The sequence below is a fragment of the Dreissena polymorpha genome, chromosome 6 (assembly GCF_020536995.1).
Source record: "Dreissena polymorpha isolate Duluth1 chromosome 6, UMN_Dpol_1.0, whole genome shotgun sequence".
In the NCBI taxonomy this organism is placed as follows: domain Eukaryota; kingdom Metazoa; phylum Mollusca; class Bivalvia; order Myida; family Dreissenidae; genus Dreissena; species Dreissena polymorpha.
The window spans coordinates 98,204,104-98,227,924 of record NC_068360.1 but is presented as its reverse complement, the minus strand read 5'-3'; the positions used below and the strand labels follow the sequence as shown (position 1 = coordinate 98,227,924).

The window sequence follows — 23,821 nt, the reverse complement described above, 5'->3', positions numbered from 1 at the left end:
ACACTGAACAGCTCCAGATGACATAAAGATTTCCAAGCCATAACAGTATGCCCAAACTTTCGCTTGGTTAATAAAACTTAAAAACTGATGACTTCAATGTTGACATAACCTTACTTTCTTTTATCTTCACAATTTCTCTGGCACTTTTAATCCTGAAGTGCCAATTGCCTTTATTAAGTAGGGTGTCCTGGATTTGTCTTGACACCCTGCAGCTGTCTGAATAACTAAAAATTAAACAAGAACATTTAATTCACTGATACTCCTTCACCATCACTTAAGGATACAACTCTGAACTGACCAAATCATACTAACATACATGTATGTCAATATTTAAGGGAACAAAAATGTAATTGCACAGATTCTTACGTTTTGAGGGAATGACTCTTGCGAGTGGGACTCGAAATAGCGTTCTACTGCTGCCCATTTTCTTGGCTGTAGGCAGCTACTGAGAGAACTGGGCCCAGGCCCTCAAGCTTGTAAACCTGTTATTAAATTATTAAGTAACAAAGCATTATATTTGTTATTTGTTTTTAAAGATTATGTTTAGTGACACATGACTGGCATTAATCAGCAAAAATCTTAATGTGTTTTTTTTCCAATATTATTTCCTTGTAACATTAATATATTATAATGAATCATTTTTTTAAATTGATGTTTTGTTCATGGTAAGTCAGTAACTGACTTGCTGTTTGTACAACCCACACCTGTTTTAGATATACGATTCAGGATTGTTTTTACTTTAATAATTGAAAATTCAAAACTTATGAAAAGACTAAGTTCTCAGCTTACTGGTACATTTACATTTAGATACATGCCTTTTTGTCCAAAGAACCCGGGCCACCATTACTTCCCCTTCCAATGGCTGCTACACGTACTTCTACTTTCATATATTTTCCGCCCATGCGTACTTTGTCCTGAAAGCATGCTGTCAGGATTATGTTTTATATGTACCCTATTTATGATGGAAAGAGTACACTGTTAATTGTATTTTAAACCTATGAATTCCATTTTATTATTACTTTTTTTACTTTTTTCATTGAATATTTTAATAGAAAAAATGAATTGAATATTATTTAGGACATTTAAAAAGATGAGTTTTGTGAATACGTATTTGTTTATATACTATACAAATAGACAAATTTCAAACTCATTTCAAGATTAAAAGAAAATGTTAGAAATGATATCAAATATATATAACGACTAGAAAGACAATTGCTAGTTAATGGAAAAACACCCATTACTATATGCGAACTTTTGTGTTCTTGTAAGGTTACACTTTAACTGCGACTACATCTTGATCACTAATATTATTTTTTACAGGGCTTACATTAATTTTATGAATACTGGGATTCTCAACTTTATGGTCTTTTATTTTGGAAGTTTGCTTTGATATGAAAGTTCATTAATTATTTAATGTTTTCAGCTGAATTTAACATAAATCGGTTACTTTACAAAAGCTATTTTATGTACAGTCATGGTTTAGCATATGTATTTTTGTTGCCTTATATTGGTTGATATGAATTATAATCACTGAATGAATTGATATAATTAAAACTGGGCTGATTTCGAAATCTAATGTTGAATATTAGAAGTTTTGAGACAAAGCTAGAAGTGCTCCTAAAAAAACTTCCATTAACTTAAGCCCGGTATTTTTTTAATATTGTTATCTTTCTTATTTTGCCAACCTAAGAAAAATGTAAAGCGCACGGACTTTCCTGTGAACAATTGTACTCATCACTATGTAATTTTTTTATTTACCTGGAAGTTCATTGGCTTCTGTGAACATTGTATGTTGTGCCATGATCCAACAAACATGGCTTCTCTGGGCGTAAGCCCAACATAAACTTCTACATCCACCTTCCTGTATCAAAACAGTATAATCTTAGTAATTTCACAGTTGCATGTACATGTATAGAATTATGGTTTTATATTATTTTTATAATCATGATTTTCATCTTAATTTGTGTTAATTTACATGTTTCATACAAACAATTGTTTTATATAAGTTTCTGTATCTAGTTTCTGATACCAAGAATGAAATATATATAGAATACTAGGTTAGCGTTGAATATAGAGAGAAGTTTATGTCGCGAGGCTTAGAACACATGGAGCATAAGCCTTTTTTTGTGTATCAAGGGTGGTATTCAGCCTAGTTTATTCCATGCTGTGTTATACAGTCAATGCCAGTATAAAATGGATAAAAATGCAATCTTACACTGAATCAAACAAATTTTCTTTTTATTCCTTCATGCCTTTTGAAGAAATATCAAACAAATAATGAGGGTCAAAATTTAGAACGTCACCAGGTTTTGTATTTTGAGGCAGGGATTTTACCTGCTTTTTATGTAAGGCCGTAAAACGAACCTCCTTGAAAGTGTAAAATAATAATATTTTTGGAGGTTGAAGAGCGGAAAAATATGCTCTGTGGTGGTTAATATTAAAAGGTGAATGGGCCAAAGGAAGGAATGAAGTCTCTTACACATACGTTCTTTATAAATGCAAATGTTTAAAATGTCACACTTTGCAGTTGGTAAAAATTCACAATTTAATGCATTTTGTCCTTTAAAAAATCACAAATTGAGCAGGCTCGTTGTTCCACAGTGGCTAAGAAAATCCCTGCATCATTTAAAAGCTGGATTTAAATGCCAACCTTATATATTCACTAGTAAAAATATTAGTTAATCTTTCACTTGTATTTTCCGCTCTTTTATTGAAAAGAATAAAAAATGTGTTTAATTATTTTAATTTGAGTAAATATACATGTTTTTATGAAATATAGTATACTGATAATGGCTTTATAACAGGGCCCGAAATATGGCCATTTTCCCATTGAAAGTAAGGTCAGTTTTTCCCAAAATTGATAGCGGAATTACCAAATTAAAAAAAGATTGTTTTTTGTTTTTTTTACTTAGACATATTGAGCATCTCCCAAGTTGAAAGCAATGATCTCTAATATGATTAAGAATGCACCACAATGTTTCTTTTCATACGTATGCACAATGAAAAAAGACCCTGTTTCAAAAACTTAACAAGAAATTTGTTTGTTAGAAACAAACAAAAGTCAGACAACACAATATTATGCTTGATTTTCTTGTTAAACTTGCCTCAAACATTCATAATCAGGATTTCCAGCTTCTTCTATTAGCAGGTCCTTCATGGCTGTCACCATATGGTTTCCCCCCAGTGTCAGAAGTGGATGCATTGTGTTAATGCAAAAATCCACTGGGGGAATCTAAATGTACATGTATTGATAATTGTATCAGCGAATTTCAGAAGTGTTTAATCATTATGGTATAACAGTAACAAGAGGGCCATGATGGCCCTGTATCGCTTCACTGTTTTTTCTTTGCGAAAAAAACGTGTAATGCGCATGGGTTGAAATGTACTCAAGCATGTGACTTTCTCTTTCTATCCCTCGTCCCACTGGGCGCTTAAAGTTGGAAGGGTGAGCATTTTTATATACATGTATGGAAAAAGTTACTATGGAAATTAACATGTCATCCAAAATATTTTCATCCGGATATATGGTCACTTTCGACATATTTAAATAAAACCCGACTTTTTTCAGTTTGTAAGAAAAACATTCATAACACATGTTCTTACTTCAATGCCTGTGTAAGCAGTCACCATCTGACCTAAATGGCACTAAATGACAGGGTTTTATCTCATGTTTACAAGATGTTGATGCTGTTGTTGGTCATAGCCAAACGGGCGCAGTCATCTCCACTGGTAAACGTCATATGTTCAGTTTTGTGACCTCAAGGGGAATAATCTGAACAAATTTGGTAGAGGACTATTAGATATCACTTCATACCAAATTTAGTAGCCCTAGTATAATTAAGAACAAGAAGGTTTTTTTAAAGTTTGTACAAAATAGGCCTTATTTAAGCATATGTTCTTTTTTGTGACCCCTGGGGCAAGGTCAAATTTGTTCCTAGGGGCATAATTTGAACAAACTAAGTAGAGAACTAGTAGATGTCACTACCTACCAAATTTGGTAGAAGTAGGCCCAATGGTTTAGGACAAAATTTATATAGTTTGCAGAAAATGGGCCCAATATAAGCATATGTTCAATTTTGTGACCCCTGGGGAACGGTCAAATTTAATCCCAGGGGCTTAGTTTGAACAAACTTGGTAGAGGACTATAAGATGTCATTACATACCAAATTTGGTAGCCCTATGCCATACAGTTATGGACAAGAAGATATTTAAAGTTTGCACAAAATAGGCATTACATTAGCAAATTTTCGATTTTTTGACCTCCCAGGGCAGGGTCAAATTAGACCCCAGGGGCATAATTTGAACAAACTTGGTAGAGGACTATAAGATGTCATTGCATACCAAATTTGGTAGCCCTTGGCTCAATGGTTATGGACAAGAATATTTTTAAAGTTTACACAAAATAGGCCTTATATAAGCAAATTTTCAATGTTTTGACCCCCGGGGCATGGTAAAATTTAACCCCAGAGGCATAATTTGAACAAACTTGGTAGAGGACTATAAGATGTCACTACATACAAAATTTGGTAGCCCTAGACCCAATGGTTACGGACAAGAAGATTTTTAAAGTTTGCACAAAATAGGCCTTATATAAGCTCATTGTCAATTTTTGACCCCCTGGGGCAGGGTCAAATTAGACCCCATGGGCATAATATTAACAAACTTGGTAGAGGACTATAAGATGTCAATACGTACCAAATTTGGTAGCCCTAGGCCTAATGGTTATGGACAAGAAGATATTTAAAGTTTGCACAAAATAGGCCTTATATAAGCATATTTTCAATTTTTTTACCCCCCCCCCCCCGGGCAGGGTCAAATTTGACCCCAGGGGCATAATTTGAACAAATTTGAAAAAGGTTCACCAAAGGAACATTCCTGAAAATTTCATCAGATTTGGACGAGTAGTTTAGGAGAAGTTGATGTTTAAAGCCACACACCTTGAAATGAAATATATGTTAATTAATACATATTGATGCAATTTGAAAGTGTGCAAAATTGTCATTATATCTAAAGCCTAGTAAGCAAATAATTTATTATTTTGTTTTAATTTTAAAACCGAGAGTAGGATTTCTATACGTAAACGTAATTTCGACAAACGCGATAATTATTTCAGTTTTAAAGCGCAAAATAGACGGATTTCTACCTTGTAACCACCAGATATATTCTAATTGGCATAGATAAAATTAAATATATAGCCTAGTTAGCAAGTAATTTATTATTTTTCAAACGGTTCCGCTTTTCAAACCGAAAGTAGGATTTCTAGACGTCCATTTCGACACACGCGATTCTTTTTTAAAGTTTTAAAGCGCAAAAAGATGGATTTCTACCCTGTAACTACCAGATATATTCTAAATGGCATAAATAAAATATGTTTCTTATCTATACTTAAATTTACTATGAAATGTAGTTCATATTAAGGTGTGTGGCTTTAAAGAAAAAGTTAACGCACGGATGGACGCACGCACGCACACACGACGGACACAGGACCATGACATAAGCCCCGCTGGCCTTTGGCCAGTGGAGCTAAAAATGAAAACTTAAAAAAAACATTTTTTGGGATTTGTAAAAAGTTTAAAATGTATTATTTAAGTATTGGCACACGTTAATTGTAATGTGAAACTGATATTATATTTTACCTCTCTTTCACACAGAACCGGAATTCTTGTGACTGGCCGTGATGGTTGAGATCTCATGCTCTCTTTGATTTGCTGCACCCATGTAGTGTCTGTGCATCGCACCACCAATTCTTCAATTGGAGCCGTAAGGCAATCCAGATCAACCGTGAAAAAACCTGTTACATTTGAATGCATGACACATTTTTATCGCGCCATTATTGTTTAAACAAACAATTAATTAATTATGACAAAATTATGCGGCAATGGAATTGACATACTGGAATACAAATAATTAACAAATAATTAATAAACAGATTAAACAAATTTTTTTCATAAACAAGAGCTGTCAGAAGACAGCACGCACGACTATTCGAGTGCTTGACAGTGTAACATAAGCCATCATATTCATTAACAGAGTTGTCGCTTAACTTGAAAAGACAGTGAAATTTGATTTTTTTCAAGGTCAGTGAAAAGACAGGGAATATTAAACAATGGTCAGTGAAAAATTAAATTTCTGGAAAGTCAGTGAAAAGTCGGGGAAAAATAATATTTTGGTTGGATGCATAAGTTATTTAGTGGCTATGGCAGTCTTCAGGAATTATTTGTTTCAGTAGATTCAACAGTGTATTGTTCATTTGAAATATTTTGATTTTGTTCTTTTTATTCAAGTGTTGAGAGACCATTGCTTTTATGCTGTATTTGTAGTTAATTGTTGTGTTATCCTTGCTAGATGTTGTAACCATGCACATATATACTTTTCTGTGTATCTATTGTCCCATATTAACAGCTTTTTATGTACCCTTTGGCTATTATAGTCACCCACTGTAGCATGCTAACCTGCCACGTAACAAAGCTATAAGGTGAAGGGTTAAAGCACATTTACCCTATAGGCCATTAATGGGGCTCCCTTAGTGCAAAGGACCACAGGGTTCAGGTTAGAAAGGCTTGAAGACATAATTTAATAACATTAATACGGCAGTAGAACTTTCCCCTTATATTGACAAATATAATATAACCTTTTCAAAATTTAATATTCTTCAATCAAAAACATATTTAAAAAACAATACAGTTTTCCATTTAAACATATATATAAATACTTTGAAATTAAATAGAGCATAAACTTTAGATATTATTAAACTGGATCTAGTTTCATACATGTTTTATTAGTTTTAGAATTATTTACTTTGAGATCATAAAACATCTGAGATGAACAGTATTAAAAATGCAAATATATGAGTATGGCAGACATGTTTTGATTCATGAAACTTTTAGAAGAGGCATACTACATGTATCTCAAACGAGTCGCATTCTGAGAAAACTGTGCATAATGCATGTGCGTAAAGTGTCGTTCCAGATTAGCCTGTGCAGTCCACACAGGCTAATCACGGACGACACTTTTGCTTTTATTTCGTCAAATACTAAATTTAAATGCAATCTTGTAATGCAAAGAACATCTATGCCCATTGAGATAATCTTCTCCACATCAAACGTCATATAGGGGGACATTGTGTTTCACAAACACATCGTTTTATTTTGGCCTTACCAACAACCGAACCAACAGACAGGGCAAAAATAATTTGTCCCCCACTATAGTGGTGGGTGACATGAAAAGGATAATAATTCTTAAGAAATGCTTGATACAGTTGTCTGCTCTTGTTAATATATTGGGGTTATGTTGTTAAAGAAGTATGCAAAAATATAAAGCAATATGTCAATGTAATTTTTTTTTATACCCTATACTTTTACCTGCAGACTTTTCTTTTAAAATCTTCAAATCTTGGTGAACTTCTGTAGGTACAGGTGTTGGAACTGGTTCCACCTCATGATCAACATTAATACTAGTACATGCAGGAACAGCTTGCATTAAATAAAAACACAATCAGATACATAACATGCAATGATACAAATTCACATAACTTCTATTTTATTAACTTTAAAATTTATATAAAAATGAAATTGCTATGCTATTTTCAATATAACACTACGTAATTTCCCTGCAAATTAGAGTTATTATACTCCCGGATTCATCCACCATATGTGGAGGAATATTGTTTTGGCCATAAACAAAATTTATTTCGCGGGAGATATCAATTCAACGAATTTGCGTGTTGGACGATGCACTTTTAATAAACTGATAGAATAATTTATTGGATTGATCACTCCCTGAATGAAATCAGGCATGTCGATTTATCATTACTGAAAATAAAATGTTTAATGATTATGGCAACAATTACTTTTTTTTCCTTTTCTTTGCACGGGAATCCTCATGCTTTCACACATTTCAAGAAACTGTGCATTGGAGATGGCAGATGAAAACTGTGAATGAAATTGACATAACAACATTTAATTTATTTTTGCCTTGTTAATGATTGTTCAGGTACATTATATATGATGTTAATCGTTAAATTTGATATATTTTTAATCTAATGTTTCATTTATTGATTAATAAAATGCCAGTGACCACTATCTTTAACAGTAATATTTGCTAATTGGTCGCTGGCAGAAACCGCTAGGGTACAATAAATCAAGAAAGGCATAGAAACATTTAATTTATGATAAACCGATAAGAATAACGATGTGCAGCTAAATGCACTGCACACAATTATTTCACCCAGGACAGGAATACCTTTGTGTTACCCTTCTCTACAAGACTCCGCTTCAACCGTTTCCCATTCTTTTCTCCTTCAAATTTGAACTGCAAGCCATTTTTTCAAGCATTAAACATATTAACACATTGTATATCAAAGCATTAAACATGCACTCTGATGGCTGTAATTAAACAATACAATTTAAAGTTTAAATTAATTCAGGTAATATTCTCACTCAGGGCACTTGACAATCGCATTTGAAGAAATATTAATGATTAAATATAGGCTAGATTGAACTTTACCGGTACGCAGTTGTTTACCACTATCGACAAGGCGGGGGTTTGGGGGCAGTAGCCCCCGATACAAAGGAAATATATAGGATAAAAAGGATTATAAGGTGTTGCGTTAGTTGTTATGTGTTAAGTGTTAATGGTTAGGGTAAGGGTACGCTGTTTGATGTTAAGTGTTGCGTACCGGTAAAGTTCAATCGTCCCTTGAGTATATATAAAAAACACTACATAAACTGCACATTCAAGTTAAAAATAAATCACCAGCATGAAACTGTCAGTACATTTAATTTCAATGATCCTTTTGAGCTTTTAAAATAATAGACATAGGTGAAATTAGCCACAAAAGAAAAGGAAAAGGCATACCCATATTTCGTCTTTGTTATTTCCGCTGGCACACTTCTCTATGGTGTTAGGTTTCCCGGAGTCACCAACACACCTTACTCCATTTATGGTTCCATAAAAATCTGGAAACTCCCCTTCGATGGTCCAACTCATGATTTTCGACAGTTATGTTTACTACCAAACGACATATGTCAAAATTTATGTTATTGTATGACGTCATTAGTGTATGACGTTCTCATACGCATGATACGGACGACAATTATTGACAATTCAAAGTTTGTGTATGGCGTCATCAATGTATGACGTCATCATACGCACGATACGGACGACAATTTTTGACAGCCTGATTTTGAAAGATTGTCAACATTTGGGTAAGTATTATTTTTCACACTTCTTTAGCACTGTTATCGATAAATCCTATCCGTACATTCAAAAGATTTATCACTGTACACGATTATCTCGGTAGCATAAAAATAAATGCTATTGACATGAAGAAAATAAAGGAAAATAGACGTCTTGTGAAAATAGGAGTAAAACAAACTTACCTGTACAGAAGAAATCCATCACTTCAGTAACTATGAATAATGATGTTAAATATGTTATTCCCCAAAGCTTTACACAATCGTCATCATACACATTTATCAGCAAACGTGTACAGGAACGAGTACGAAGCTACTTCAGGTAATAACATATCATTCTCCAAAATTATATTGCGAAACAGTTAAACTTTTCTGACGTGTCCCTTATTATGATCCATAACAGAAGACTTTTCCGGAGTGTGTGAATGTCAGAGTTTATTTACAGGTCATCGCGGAGTCATCACGATTACCTGCACTTTCATGAGTCCTAGCGTGGAGACTTCTTATCTCAACAATTGAACAATAATCGCAAGGTAAATAGTTAGTTGCAATTATACAACTCCCAACCATATTGACCCTACAAGTTGTACGTATGAAATCATAAAAGCTCAGAGCATTCAAGAAGAACTAGTTAAACAGTAAAAATCGGTATTATAAATTTTTATAACAATTTTATGACCTATTTTGAATAATCATTTTGATGTGTTATGTTTAAAAAATGTGATTAATGTTAAATTAAGCATTACCCTTATAATAACACAAAATAAGTTTCAATACAACTAAACTATAATCTTGTGAAGAACAAGAACAAGTTAAAATTGTCTTAAAAAATGCGTTATTTGAACTTTATAAATGTACAAATGGAATAAATAATTAATAGGATAAATAGAATATTATGTGAGTTTTGGATAAAGATCAAGTTGATCATGCTCGGCTAGACTCGCGCTACCATGGTTCTTAGCATCGGATGTCGGTAAAACTTGATCTTTATTCAACACTCACACAATATTCTCTATATTATCTCCAAATATATTGTAATTGGCATACATAAAATGTATCATATTTATACTTAAAAAATCACTAAGCCAAATAAGTTGTGTGGCTTTAAGAATAATTTTAAAGTACCATTCAATTCAATGGAGAAAAAAACGCTAAGATTATTGAGCAGTGCATCCATTTACCACTTCAAATGCAATCCAATTTCTTAGTAAACTGCATAGTCAGTCATTTTCACCAATATGAATTATTTAACTCCTCATTAGATAAACACTGTAATCCATCCAAAAAATGTTACACTTTCACTTTTATTTTGCAATCCAAACTTTTTTAAAATCCACATCACACTGATTTAAAGACTTCATCTAGAATGACCGTTAGTGGGGGACCCGCTCTTTTTTGCACACGGTCTTACGTCATTGGTTCATGATGTCATGTAGGTGTTTACACGTACCATACATGTGAAAGTGTTATCGATTCTTTTTTTATGAATATGCTTTTGTGAGGGTACATAACATATGTAATCTCTAATGCACTTTTTCAATCAAATATTGATATTTTAGAATGCTATTCGTCTTGTGGTTTTTATCTAAACATTAGAACTTGCCCAAATCCAGCGTTCGGAGCATTCCATTGAACAATGATAGGTAACCGTTAAGCCGATTGGTTGATATTTTGATAATTACAAGAAGTCAAGGTATCAAAACAATAGCGTACGGCCGTGTTTACATACTTCTTAAACACAACTTCCCTTACTAAGGTTCAGAATTAGCATTAAAATATTCGAAATAGGAGTATATTACTTAACTGCACCCAAGCAAAAAAAGATGTGAATGAATCGGTCGAAAAAAATCGTAAATAGACCAGTTGACGAGTGACGTGATTTTTTCACGATTTGGTACCGATGGAAATCCCAAGCGAATGAGCTAACTAATGAATCGTCAATCAATCGTAAACAAATCGTGCAAATAAATCGGGATAAAATCAACTAAATAATGAATCGGTATTAAATCGGGTCTATTAAATTGTTACCAAATCGCTAACAAATCGGCATCAACATGTACACAAATCATTACCAATTCATATATCTTATTCCTGCTTCAGATATTAACTGTAGTCTGGGTTTTTGAAGATGGAGACGGAATATGCCACATACCGAGAAACAGTTGACCTACACTCTGATGGTAGGTAAACTTATATTTATTGTCCCCTACTGGTGAAGCCGGAGGTGACTTATGGTTTGCGCTTATGGTCTGTCTGTCTGTCTGTATGTTTGTCTGTCTCTCTGTCAGTCAGTCACACTTTTCTGGATCCTGCGATAACTTTACAAGTTCTTCATATTTTTCCATGAAACTTGAAACATGGATAGCTTGCAATATGGAGATTATGCATGTCATTTCATTATGTTCATATGTCTATGGCAACAAATATTAAAAAAACACAACTAGAAATGTGTTTGTCGGACAAACAGGCAGGGCAAAAACAATATGTCACCCACTGTATTGGTGGGGACATAAAAACACTGACAACGGAGGAGACAATATTGTTTGGCAATATCTTGTTTTAATATGCATACACTGAAAACTGATTATACACTATGGCTGAATGATTGAGGTTTCGTCACAATGATATGTTAAAGGGTTGTATATATGGTGTTGATATACAAGACGATTTTGTGATTTATTCTAGTGCTATATATGCATTTTGATTATAGAATAGAGTATTTGTAAAAAAAAAGTACGCTTTTAATTGTCAAAGTTCATCCAACTTTTGAGCTTTGAACTAGATTTTAGTCCAAATAAGCATTGATTGCGGTAAAATGTTGAATAATTTACTTTGGTTTTAGATGACGATTTTGATCGAGTTTCATTGCTTGAAGATGAAACACAACTTGAAGATGAAACACAACTTGAAGATGAAACACAACTTGAAAATGATGGTAATGGAAGTCTGTAAATAAAAGAAAACGTCATTAAAGACTTGTGCATTGCCATATATATCTTTACTAATTAAGGTCACAGTTACAATTTGTTCATATTCCATGTATTGCCGATTGTAGATAGCTTTTCTGATAATGTGCTTTATCAACACACTAAATTTTTGGATTTCGAAAAATTGTCAAAGCTTTATCATTGTAAATTAGATAATGCTTTCATTACTTCTATGCTAAAAGGTGATTCTTTTGTACACAGATCTCAGTAACTCTGATGAAGAGGAGGATTATCAGGAACTTCTCACTAGGTCAGAGGCGAAATCAGGTACAATGAGTTCTCAGTATTATTAACTCTTTACAAACCGTATTTATCATTTATTCATCTGTAAACATGAATGGTGCTAGACAAATACATTTAACTTTATTTACATCACATCAATTCGGAAACAGATAGCTTGAAGTAACGTTGAAATGTACTGTTTATTGCACTAAAAATTTGAATAGTACAAGACTTTTTAACAAAAAATAATGAGGAAGAGAGAGAGGAGAGACACACAGAGAGAGACAGAGAGAGAATATTTGTTGGATTTGAAGGAATATCGATTTTTTATGTCACGATTGATTATATAAAATAATATTTTCGCGCAGCCACTCGTGAAAATATGTATTTTTATAATCACGAGTGATTTAAAATCGATATTCCATCGAATCCAACAAATTTTCTTTTTAATTTATCCTTTTGTCACTGTTTTTTTTTTTTTACATTGTAAAAGAGTTTAACTACCCGGTAATCATTTCTATGCATTCATGACGTCATTTCATTGAAAAACGACGTCATTTCACAGTAAAACAGTGAAAATTATCAATATTATTCACTGTTGTTTTTCACTGTTTAAAACTATTAAATAACAGTTTAATTTCACTGACTGAGATTTCTCTCTATCAACCACCGGAAAGCGTAATATAATATAAATATTAATATATATATATATATATATATATAATATTCATTTAATCCTTAACACAACATGCAATGCTTATGCAGTTAACAGTTTCCAGGCCATATGTTTCTATTAATCATTTATTATGAATTGCAACACAACCATTGCTAATTACATGACATCTTAGTAAGCTAAATAAATATTATTGTATTGAAGTAGTACAATGTGTTGGATTCAATGGAATTTCCATTTTAATTCAATCGTGATCATACAATGTCTGAAATTGTTGGGGTTTTCTTTCAGAAAAGAGGGGCAGACCGGTGGGTTACCGAAAACATGAGCGGCAAGAACGGGAGACCAAAAAGGGTGAATTATAAATAAAATATTAGTAATTTCATTATTATCCATTTATGTCTTATAGTGTTATGAATTATTTATATCAACGTTTCAGACCACAAAAAAAATACAAATTAAATAAAATGTTTGTTTTTTTATTGAAATAAGCAAATTGTCCCCTACCGGTTTCACCGGAGGGGACTTATGGTTTGCATCTGTCAGTCTTGTCAGTCTGTCTGTCCGTCAGTCCTTCACACTTTTCTGGATCCAGCGATAACTTTTAAAGTTCTTAATATTTTTTCATGAAACTTGCAACATGGATAGATGGCAATATCAGGCCGTCAACTGACTTAAGCAAAAATATTGGAAAAAAACTATAGGAATTTTTACATCAAAAAAAAAGAAGGTTTGGGTTTGTTTAGGGTTAAATTATAGCAATTTTATGGCAAAAAGTAATGTTCTAGAGATATGTAGAGAACTTCTTACTTAGTTGTTTTCCGTCAATAATCATTAAATTCATGTTTGACTTAACAAAACAGTCCCTCATCTTCCCACCAAGGCAGATATGCTGATGCAGCAACACACTGTGGTCATCAATGTGGGCACCTGAATTTCATCAAAGGTGTCCATATAGATATCACAATAGTGTACAACAGCACTCCTGCAAGATGGTGATGCCTTGGAAGAGGAGGGACAGCTTTTTCAAACTGTAAATTAAAATATCTTAAGGCAGTATTACTTCTTTTATAGAAAGAGAGGAAATTTTCAAAACAAAATAGTGGAAAAGTAAAAAATATAGAAAAATAGAGAAAAAAGTAAAAAATATAGGAAAATATAGGTTTTGAAAAATGTGTGAACATTCTCCAAAATATAGGAAAATATAGGAATATAGGAATCAGTTGACGGCCTGCTATATGGAAATTTTGCACGTCAATTCATTTTGTTCCTACGTCAAAAATTGTGTTTGCTATGGAAACAAAAAAAATTATTCTGAAAATGATGGAATTTCTGACAATGGTGGAGTCGGTAGGGGACCATATTGCTTGACAATAGCCTTGTTTAAAATTTGAATTGTAACATTTTGGACATGTCCATCCTTCATTCATTACAGTGAAGAAAGACCTGCTGCCACTGGAGGTTTTACAGGCTTACTTGTGTTGTAGCCTAATGTGTTTGGCAGCAATGCCAATTGAAGTGATGCGCACGGCAAGAGACAGTGTTCAACAGCTGTCCTTGTTAGAGCGCTCACAGTGGATACTCAATTGGATTTCTACTCACACACAGTAATATGAAGATCCTTAACTGTGTTGTAATACACAGTATAACATGACAAAATATATTGCAAAAGAATCACATTATGACAACTGTCTTGTTACTTTTTATTATTTTATTAATGAGTAATATTTCTATTAACTTATGTGGTAACTTTAAAAAACTATATAGTTATGCCAATTATTGTCATTCAAGGACATATTTTATCATATTTAATTTTATGCATGTTTATGCAACATGAAAATAAAATCATTCAAATATATTTCTTATTCAAAAGACTATTTACACACCTAAATGGAATAAGATGTGCCTGATATAATCTTGTGTATCTATGTGTTTACACCTAACAGGAATTCTCATTAACATTGGAATTTTCAGGAAACCTGAAAACAAGACAGTCTTCATAATTGAAGGCGTGAAAGTGTGCAAAAGTGCTTGGTTGAAGTGTCTGGGGATTCCACTTAGTACTTACTACGCCTTGTGGACAAAATTTACAGGTTTGATTTCATGGTTGCATATTTACAATAAAATTAAGTATCTTTTAAACCTTAATACAGCTTATTTTAAGTCCTAAATACAGGTTCTTTTAAGTTTGCTTTTTAGACAAGCCAAAAAAATGGAAAACACTCTTTCATAAGAAATGTTCATTATAATTGTGTTTCACAGATGGCACCAAATATTTGGTGGGACCTGGCAAGGTGCTTGGAGCAAAGACTGTGGAAACACAGTATGCATTGTCTTGGCTGAGCAGCTTTGCCAGTCGTTATGCTGACAAGATGCCAGATTCTAACAAGTAAGATATTGTTTTTTTTTCGGCGTAGCTGTATAACCCAGCTTTTCACCTTACCTGACCGTGCCACGAATGAATACACTTCATTTATTCCAATGGCTGATTTGAGTATACCACCAGAACATTGGAAACATTTCCGCGTGTTTGTAACACTGTTTTACTGTGTGTTCATCATGAAACAATTCTATCTCTAATGAAAAGGCTTGATTGATAGAACAGTTTTACACTCAACTCTTGACATCAATACAGTTTGTGCGTGCACCTTTTATTTTCAGAGGATTGCCAGCGCCAAAATGTTTGTATTTAAAGGCTATGTTCTCATATTTAGTAATTAATTACATATTCCTGTCTGTGAACTAGTATATTTTAGTTCATATACTTCGCGTGTGGCCGGTTGACTAAAATGTTTTAATTTCACTTCCATTTTTCTTTTCTTGTATCTATAGATATATGATCAGAAATATGTAATAATGTAAAATAAAACGTACTGCGTGGAATGCAGCTAAGAACTGTACATACAAAGACATATGCTATCTTTGATTTCAGTCATTAAACTCTTTACCTTTCACCAACCACAATCACCGCCGTATATCTTTTTTTTAAAGATATTTCTTGTTATTACTGTAACATATTACTCAATTATGTATATAAATATTTGTTTGAATTCTCTTTGTTATTGATATGTTTCATGTTGTGCATGACCATATCGTATCGTTCTTAGTTGTTTGTTTTAGACTTCATCTTCCCTGCTGCTTAAAAAAAAAAGATGTGTACAACATGATGTGTGTGGAAGCAGAGGTGTATGGCGAACATCCGATCAGCCATACACACTTCATGCGGGTGTGGGCCAGGTACATGCCACACATCATCATTCCTAAGGTAAAGTTAAAGTAGTCGTGTGTAGTCTAAACAATTACTCAAATATCAAATAACAAATATCAGATCAAATAAGAATATAATATTTATTTTGACTTAAGCATAACAAGCTTATCGTCATATACAAATACATGAAAATCTTACAGACAACATGTAACAAGCAAAGTACACTCAATTGTTAGTGTAGGATATAGTTAATCTTAACAAATCATGTGGTAATAAACAAATTATTATTTCTTTTTTTTGAAACACGTTATACAATAAGTTGATAACTTTTTAAGTGTCGTTTTCTTTCTACCATTTAGGAGTTTAATAAATTTGACCATAGCATTACTAGGTCACTTGTAATAGAATTCTGGAATATATTTGATTCTTGCTTATAGGTATTGCAGACAGTATAAGTATGAAATGTACCTCATATTCAATATCATTACAGCTTCACATGGGGCATATTCTTTCGTTTCTGACAATATTATGATGTCTACCAGTTGCAATAAACAAATTATGGGATGATAGATGCATTTTGGCAATAGTCCTTCTATGTTTTTTTGTTTTCAATTAAATATAAATACGGTGACCTTTCGAATATAGGTTTTAATTCTTTATATATAATATCAAAAAAACAAAAATACATCTTAAGTTTGATTTCTGTTATATTAATTTAACTTTGATTTTTTGCAATTTTACAATCTCTTTTTTATTCAGTGCACTGTTTTGCAATTGGAAAGTTGGTTTTCTTTCAAACAATTGTACATTTATTGCAGAGATCCAGATTTTCAGCATGTGATGTGTGCACAAAAATAAAGACTGAAATTGAAAAGGCAACATGCAGGGAGGAAAAGAAAAAACTATTCAAATTGAGAGAATTACATTTACAACAGCAGAAGTAATGATATGTTTTTTTTCTGTATTCATTTTTATACTTTCATTCTGATTTAACCATCTAATGAATTACATGACAGATTGATGAAATTGTAACTTATGCCCCTGATAGGATGGCTTATAGCAGTTGAACTGTACGTCAGTCCATCTGTCCGTCCCAAAACGTTAACATTGGCCATAACTTATGCAATATTGAAGATAGCAACTTAATATTTGGTCTGCATGTGTATCTTATGGAGCTGCACATTTTTGAGTGGTGAAACGTCTAGGTCATCCTTTAAGGTCAAAGGTCAAATATATGGCTTCAAAGTGGCAGGCGCAGTAGGGGGCATTGTGTTTCTTAAAAAAACAAATCTCTTGCTAAGTGTTTCAATTAACATGAATCAGCTTTCACAAAAATATTTACAGACCTAATGTTCATTAAGATGTATAATTGGATGATAATAAAGTATGTCTTAATAAATTGACATGAAGAATTGATAACAAAGGATAGTTTAAATATATGTTGGACTAGCATTGCAATTCTACATTAAACATTATGTTAATTTTGTTCTTTTAGCCAGGAACGCCAGAAGTACTATAAGCATGCGCAAAAGGCAAAGTTTAGCCCTGCCAGATACCTGTCTATCATTCTGGATGGGATGAACCAGGAGAAGACAAGCCTTCCACATTACCTGAAGGAAGCAAAGGGACTGTCTAACCTCTGGAAGGTGAAAGTTAATCTCATGGGTGCCATTGTCCATGGATATGGTGCCTATGGATTTTTTGACACCTTCCAGTGGGCTCATGGCAGTTCCTTTGCTATCAGTGGTAATCAAAATTCTAAATGTTATTTTAACCTCGTCCATATTCTGTTATTTTGTAACTTAAACTTCCCATAGTGCAAATCTATGTTCTAATCTCCCTCTGGCACATGTTTCTTATACACCTTTGGAACAAAATGTGTTTCACTCCGATTTCCAATCCCTATGTAAAAAAACAAAAACATAAATAATTAAAAAAAATATAGATAGCTGCAATCGCCATATGAGTGTTCTACATTTATCCAATTGTGATTGAATTTTTGAAAAAAACGTATAAAGAAGACATTCCAATGATGATGATCTGAATGAAAATGTGATAAGAATTTCAAGATATTTTTCTTGCATTTCAGTTCTGGTTCATACCCTTCTGCTTATGACCAGTCTCCCTCCTGTTCTCTACCTGCAACTAGACAACTGTCCAGGGCAAAATAAAAACAGGTATTTGATAGAGGTTTACAATCAGAAAATATGAGATACTCAATATGTTCATGAATCTATATATAGAAATAAACAATTTAATTATATGCTTACTTATTGTCTCTGATAAAAAAGAATACAAGTTGTATCAGTAGTTATAATACAACTGCACAGAAATAAATTAAGATGTATGCCACTGGCTAGTTTACTGATTCCGTATTACCATACTAAACAGTTTATTTTTTATGATGTCACATGGAACATCGAAACAATAGTTATACACATGCCCAATAATGACCGCTTAAAATAATTCACTAATAAGGGTCTTTTGTTTAACAGATACATGCTGGGATTCCTGGCTGCCTTGGTGGAATATGGTGTTTTTCAGAAAGTCAAACTTTCATTCCTCATGGTGGGACATACACATGAGGACATTGATCAAATGTTTTCCAGGTACTCAACCATATTACAGCAAAATTTTACAAGGGTAGCAGTATTCATATGAAGATAAAAAATTTTTACATAACATTTATCACTCACATTCAAAGGAGATTATCAAATACATCATTATTTCTCTTAATTTCAGATTTTCAACATGGTTGTGGACAAAGGAGGTGAGGACACTTGATGAACTAATAATTGGCTTCGAAAAATGTTACACACCTGCACCCACAGGTAAGTCTTTCTATAGATGCATATGTAATTAAGTATATAATTAAGTTTTGTTGACTAAAGATACAGGTATTTAATTTCATTGTTTTGTTCCTTAGTCTATGCTAGGGGAAATTTTTTTTTGACCTGTCTGTTGTGTTCGTTGGTTTGTTTGTTTGCTTCAGACTCAAACATTGGCCATAACTTTTGCAATACTAGTACTTTGAAGCCACTTGATAGTTGACATGCAAGTGCATTAAATGAACCATACTCAGATTGACCAATACCTTTTTATTAGTACATCTTTATTTGTTCATTATCTGGTTAAAATTTGTCTTTCTGAGAGCCACAAGAATTATTCAAAGTGAAACATAAAAAACATATACCAAGCTTTCATTTTAAGATATTAAAATGGATGATTCCAGGGATCAAGCTCAGTGAGGTATACAACTTTGCTGAGTACCTCGACATGAATCCCATTTGTAACCACAGCAGGCCACATGTTTTCAAAATAATAAATCAGAATGGCAAAGCTGTGATTTACACAAAAAAGTGGTCCACCGACAAGGTAAAATCAACTAATGTAATTAAGGAACCCCTTTAATGATTAAGCTCAAGAAAAGCTTAATAAACTTTAGGAAATTTTATAAAGCAGAAATTTATGAAATAATATTTCCTTTTGTTTTGCAAAAGCCTCACATGACATTGGCTTTCATAAAAAATGTGTCATATATAGCAATTACTATTCATATTTATGTCAAAATTTAATGAAGATTACTAAACATGACTTTGCAATACACTCAGTTTGTGACTTTATCTAAAGTTCAAAGAAAATAAAATAATATAAATAATCAACATCGATATCATATTCTTTTTTCAACAACATCTACTGCCTTTTTTTGTAAATAACATTTACAGAAGATAAAATGACTTAAAAACATGAAAATTGAATATAAAATGAATCTTAAAAAATCATAACATTTTTAAAAAGTTGCATAAGTAAAATACATATCCCTTATATGTATTACTTGACAGAAAGTTTCACGCAAGGTGGTTTTTACATGTATAAGTGATGATGTGATTAAAAACTTTGATTTCGTGCAACAAAAATTACTAAGTGTTCTGAAATATTAACATAAATTGCAAATAGAGCTATTGTGATTGTCAACTTTGGTACTGGGTAATGCTCTATGGATTACATTTTGCCAGGAAATTTAATTTATAAACTGTACAAATATGTATTTGTACTGAAGTCCTCAAAATGAATTAAATATTTAAACATGTCTATTGCAGACTTGGAATGTATGCGAAGGAAACTTCTTGTTGAAGAGTTGCCCGTCAGGACCAGTTTCACAGATTGCCCCATCGTTGGAACGCATTGATGATAAGGTCATCAATGATATGCAGACGTTTGCTTCGTAAGTAGCGTAAGCTATGAGATGATGCCATCTAGACTGAACACTAAGGTTATTTATGTTTCAATTTTTAAAATCAATTCAACAATTAAATGTTCACCCCAGCCATATATCGTTAATTGGCTTAACACACTTCGAAAAGTATGCACTGATATATTTCATGCATTTTAATTAAATTAGCCTCACACTTAGAGGTAATTTTATTTTTATATGTATTAGTAAACAAGATGTGTTTGTGAAACACTATGTCCCCCATATATCTTTGACCTTGAACGATGACCTTTAACTTTCACCACTCAAATTGTGAAGCTTCATGAGGTACACTTGCATGCCAAATATCAAGTCGCTATCTTTAATATTACAAAAGTTATGGCCAATGTTAGATTTTGAAGCAAACAAACAAACAAAAACAAACAGACAGGGCAAAAACAATATGACCCCAAATATTTGAAAATGCTAGCTTAAGATTTAATTTATATGGTATATTTTCACATTGGAGTTCATTGATTAACATCCAAATTGTGTGTGCATGTCTTTGGTAAAAGCGACCACATTCTTGGTGATATAATGGTATTAAAAATCTCGAAATATAACATATTGACCAATTATGTTTATATATTGCAGTTTCTACAAGGACAATGCCATGGCCAACTACTGGGACAAATATTTCAATGAACTTAAGGAAATAGGTAATTATTTTGTAGACATTTTAAGTTTAAAAAACATACAAGCTCTATTTCCAACAACACAAATATTAAGACAGAGAGGTACAGAATGTTATATGAGTATCACATATTTTTTATGCTTTCTGGTGGATCATAGGGAAATATCAGTTAAAACTATTTTAAAAGTTAAAAAAAGGGGGAAAAGCTTTAAATAAAAAGAAAATTTGTTGGATTCGGTGGAATATCTTCATGTATATTAATTCACACATGATCATAGAAAACATAGATTTTTACTCATGGCTGCGCTACTCGTAAAAAATTACTTTCTATGATCACTCAAATCCAACAAATATCCTCTATTTATTTTATGCTTTGCAGAGGTTTATAGAGTATAAATATCAGTAAAACAGAATTGATATTTAACTATTTAAAACAGTGAAAAATAACAGTGAAATATATTGATTATGTATCACTGTTTTACTGTAAAATTAAGTAATATTTTAAGGAAATGACGTCATTATTCCTCTGAAATTCTCCAGGTAAACTATTTTATGTAAAAAAACAGTAAAAAAAGCATAAAATAAAATAAAAAGAAAATTTGTTGGATACAGAAGAAAATCAATCTAAACTGAGTGATCACAGAAAATGCATGTTTTCTATTATCACTAGTATCCAACTAATATTCTGACCTACACTTATTCTAGCTATCCTAATATTTTCACGTCATTTTTGCACAAAAAAATATATAGAGGATATTTGTTGGATTCGGTGGATTATCGATTTTAATTCACGAGTGATCATAGAAAATAATATTTTCACGAGTGGCGCAGCCACGAGTGAAAATATATATTTTCTATGATCACGAGTGAATTAAAATCGATAATCCATCGAATCCAACAAATTTTCTTTTTATTTTATGCTTTATTTCACATTTTATATACATTGTTAAAGAGTTTAACTAAAGAATTTCGTTGGGAACATGACGTCATTTTGTCAAAAAAAATGACGTCATTTAACATAAACAGTGAAAATTATCGATAATTTTCACTGATAATTTTCATTGTTTGAAACAGTGAAATTATCAGTTTTAATTCACTGATATTTCTCTATAAACCACCGGAAAGCATAAAATAAAAAACATTCTTTCATATTTAAAAAAACTACATTCTAGGAGCAGGAAAACAAATCTGGCTAATTGCACAATTGAGCCTGAGGTATATATTACTAAGATGCTGAATCTACGAAAATTGACATACCAGTTCATGATTGCATAAAGCTACTGGTTAATTAACACCACGTTGATCACTCATCATTGCAAAATAAGTATTTATGCATGTTCTTCCTTCAGAGGACAGTTGGATGGATGAGCCAATGCACATCCTTGATCTGCTTATGCAGAAAAGGAGGCAAGAGGACACAGCAGCCTCAGATGACTTATCGGACTTGCTGGGAATCGCAAAAATAGACGATCCCATCCCTCCTGTAATAATAGGCAACAAGAAGGCTGCTGCTGCCTCTGCTGCTCCAGCGAAAGAAACGATCAAAGAAGGCTTCTTTGTTTTACTTGACTGGGCGAAATATGCAGATGAGTGGCCCCAGCTTGCCAAAGTCATTAATATTGTATCGCCTGCAGAGGTTGAAATTCACTGGTACAAGGGGGCAAAAACAACAGCCTGGACTCCTGCAAGTAGGAGAATGAAAGGCTGCAAAGGTGGTAAGACTGAACCCTTTGTTGAAACTGTGAACACCAATGTCATCTGGTGCAGAGGGTTCAGTCTTACCCCTTCTGGGCACTTGCCCAAACACATTAAGGATCAGGTAGATGTTTATTTTGACTAGAGCAACTACAAACACTTAATCACACTTCTTATTAAGAAATACAATTTTCTATTAGTGTTTCTTGTCGAATAACCCACAGCACGAGCGATTTGATAACATGCATCTATACTCCTTACTGTGGGTTATTCAACAACAAACACTCATAGAAAAATATTAATTAGATTCTAACATGATTCAGATTGATTGGTTCAAGCTTTTGAACATAAACTATAGTTTTCAATACTTCGCCCTTCTAAGTACAAAGTTCCCTTTTTAGTGACGTCATTGAATTGTACTAACATATGAAGTTGTTTTCATTCATAAATATTTTGCTCATGACTTAACTTTAATTCAGAACAAACATCGTAGAAACTAAATGACGTCATGTTCATTGATGCTACTGACAAGCTGATATGCTCTTAATGTTTTTTAATTACGTTTCATAACAAATAAAAAATAGGATATACTTTCTTTTTTTCTTTTTAAGGCAATGGCAAACAGCAAGTTTGTTTTACTTAAAATGTTTATTTTTATTTAAACAAACTTTATTTACATCCTCAATAAGTATGCATATGTCGAGGCCTTCCTACTCCACACCTTACAAACATAATGTGTTAATAGCAATTAAATACATAATTATTGCAGAATAACCCACACTTGATTTCTGTATATAGAAAACAAGTGGCTTGGAAAAATGCAAAACATAGAAACATTTTTTTTTGGCAATTGGTCATTCGCCTTAAACTAATAAGAGTATCATCTGAAAAAATGGATTTCTTTTTTCATAATGATAATTGATTACCGTGGTATGCAAGGTTAATAATTGTATGCC

The 23,821-nt window shown here is 32.6% G+C and overlaps 2 protein-coding genes across 2 annotated transcripts; one reads left to right on the top strand and one right to left on the bottom strand.

Moving 5' to 3' along the window:
* Positions 1 to 410: 410 nt before the first annotated feature.
* On the bottom strand, positions 411 to 9,376 carry LOC127835929 (uncharacterized). The gene is made up of 8 exons (XM_052362350.1): positions 8,857 to 9,376; positions 8,242 to 8,310; positions 7,850 to 7,931; positions 7,362 to 7,472; positions 5,637 to 5,791; positions 3,105 to 3,232; positions 1,759 to 1,861; positions 411 to 482 (listed from the first exon to the last, which is right to left on the bottom strand). The coding sequence occupies exons 1-8, from the start codon at positions 8,986 to 8,988 to the stop codon at positions 411 to 413; spliced, it is 852 nt and encodes a 283-aa protein (XP_052218310.1). The 5' UTR covers positions 8,989 to 9,376.
* A 288-nt stretch (positions 9,377 to 9,664) lies between these two features.
* Positions 9,665 to 23,010, top strand: LOC127835928 (uncharacterized). The gene is made up of 18 exons (XM_052362349.1): positions 9,665 to 9,727; positions 11,295 to 11,374; positions 12,037 to 12,129; positions 12,383 to 12,448; positions 13,368 to 13,430; positions 14,512 to 14,683; positions 15,051 to 15,169; positions 15,339 to 15,465; positions 16,197 to 16,341; positions 17,103 to 17,224; positions 17,780 to 18,030; positions 18,374 to 18,461; positions 18,780 to 18,893; positions 19,027 to 19,115; positions 19,517 to 19,659; positions 20,385 to 20,509; positions 21,131 to 21,195; positions 22,520 to 23,010. The coding sequence occupies exons 2-18, from the start codon at positions 11,323 to 11,325 to the stop codon at positions 23,008 to 23,010; spliced, it is 2,325 nt and encodes a 774-aa protein (XP_052218309.1). The 5' UTR covers positions 9,665 to 9,727; positions 11,295 to 11,322.
* Positions 23,011 to 23,821: the final 811 nt, after the last annotated feature.

What these genes read in the sequence shown, in the direction of transcription:
- LOC127835929 (XM_052362350.1), bottom strand. Translation starts at nt 8,988, where the DNA reads ATGAGTTGGACCATCGAAGGGGAGTTTCCAGATTTTTATGGAACCATA. An exon ending in TAGAGAAGGGTAACACAAAG is followed by an intron (nt 7,932 to 8,241) that starts GTATTCCTGTCC and finishes TTTCATTCACAG; the next exon opens with TTTTCATCTGCCATCTCCAA. An exon ending in CGGTTCTGTGTGAAAGAGAG is followed by an intron (nt 3,233 to 5,636) that starts GTAAAATATAAT and finishes ATGTACATTTAG; the next exon opens with ATTCCCCCAGTGGATTTTTG.
- LOC127835928 (XM_052362349.1), top strand. Translation starts at nt 11,323, where the DNA reads ATGGAGACGGAATATGCCACATACCGAGAAACAGTTGACCTACACTCT. An exon ending in AAGATGCCAGATTCTAACAA is followed by an intron (nt 15,466 to 16,196) that starts GTAAGATATTGT and finishes TGTTTGTTTTAG; the next exon opens with ACTTCATCTTCCCTGCTGCT. An exon ending in TTACATTTACAACAGCAGAA is followed by an intron (nt 17,225 to 17,779) that starts GTAATGATATGT and finishes TTGTTCTTTTAG; the next exon opens with CCAGGAACGCCAGAAGTACT.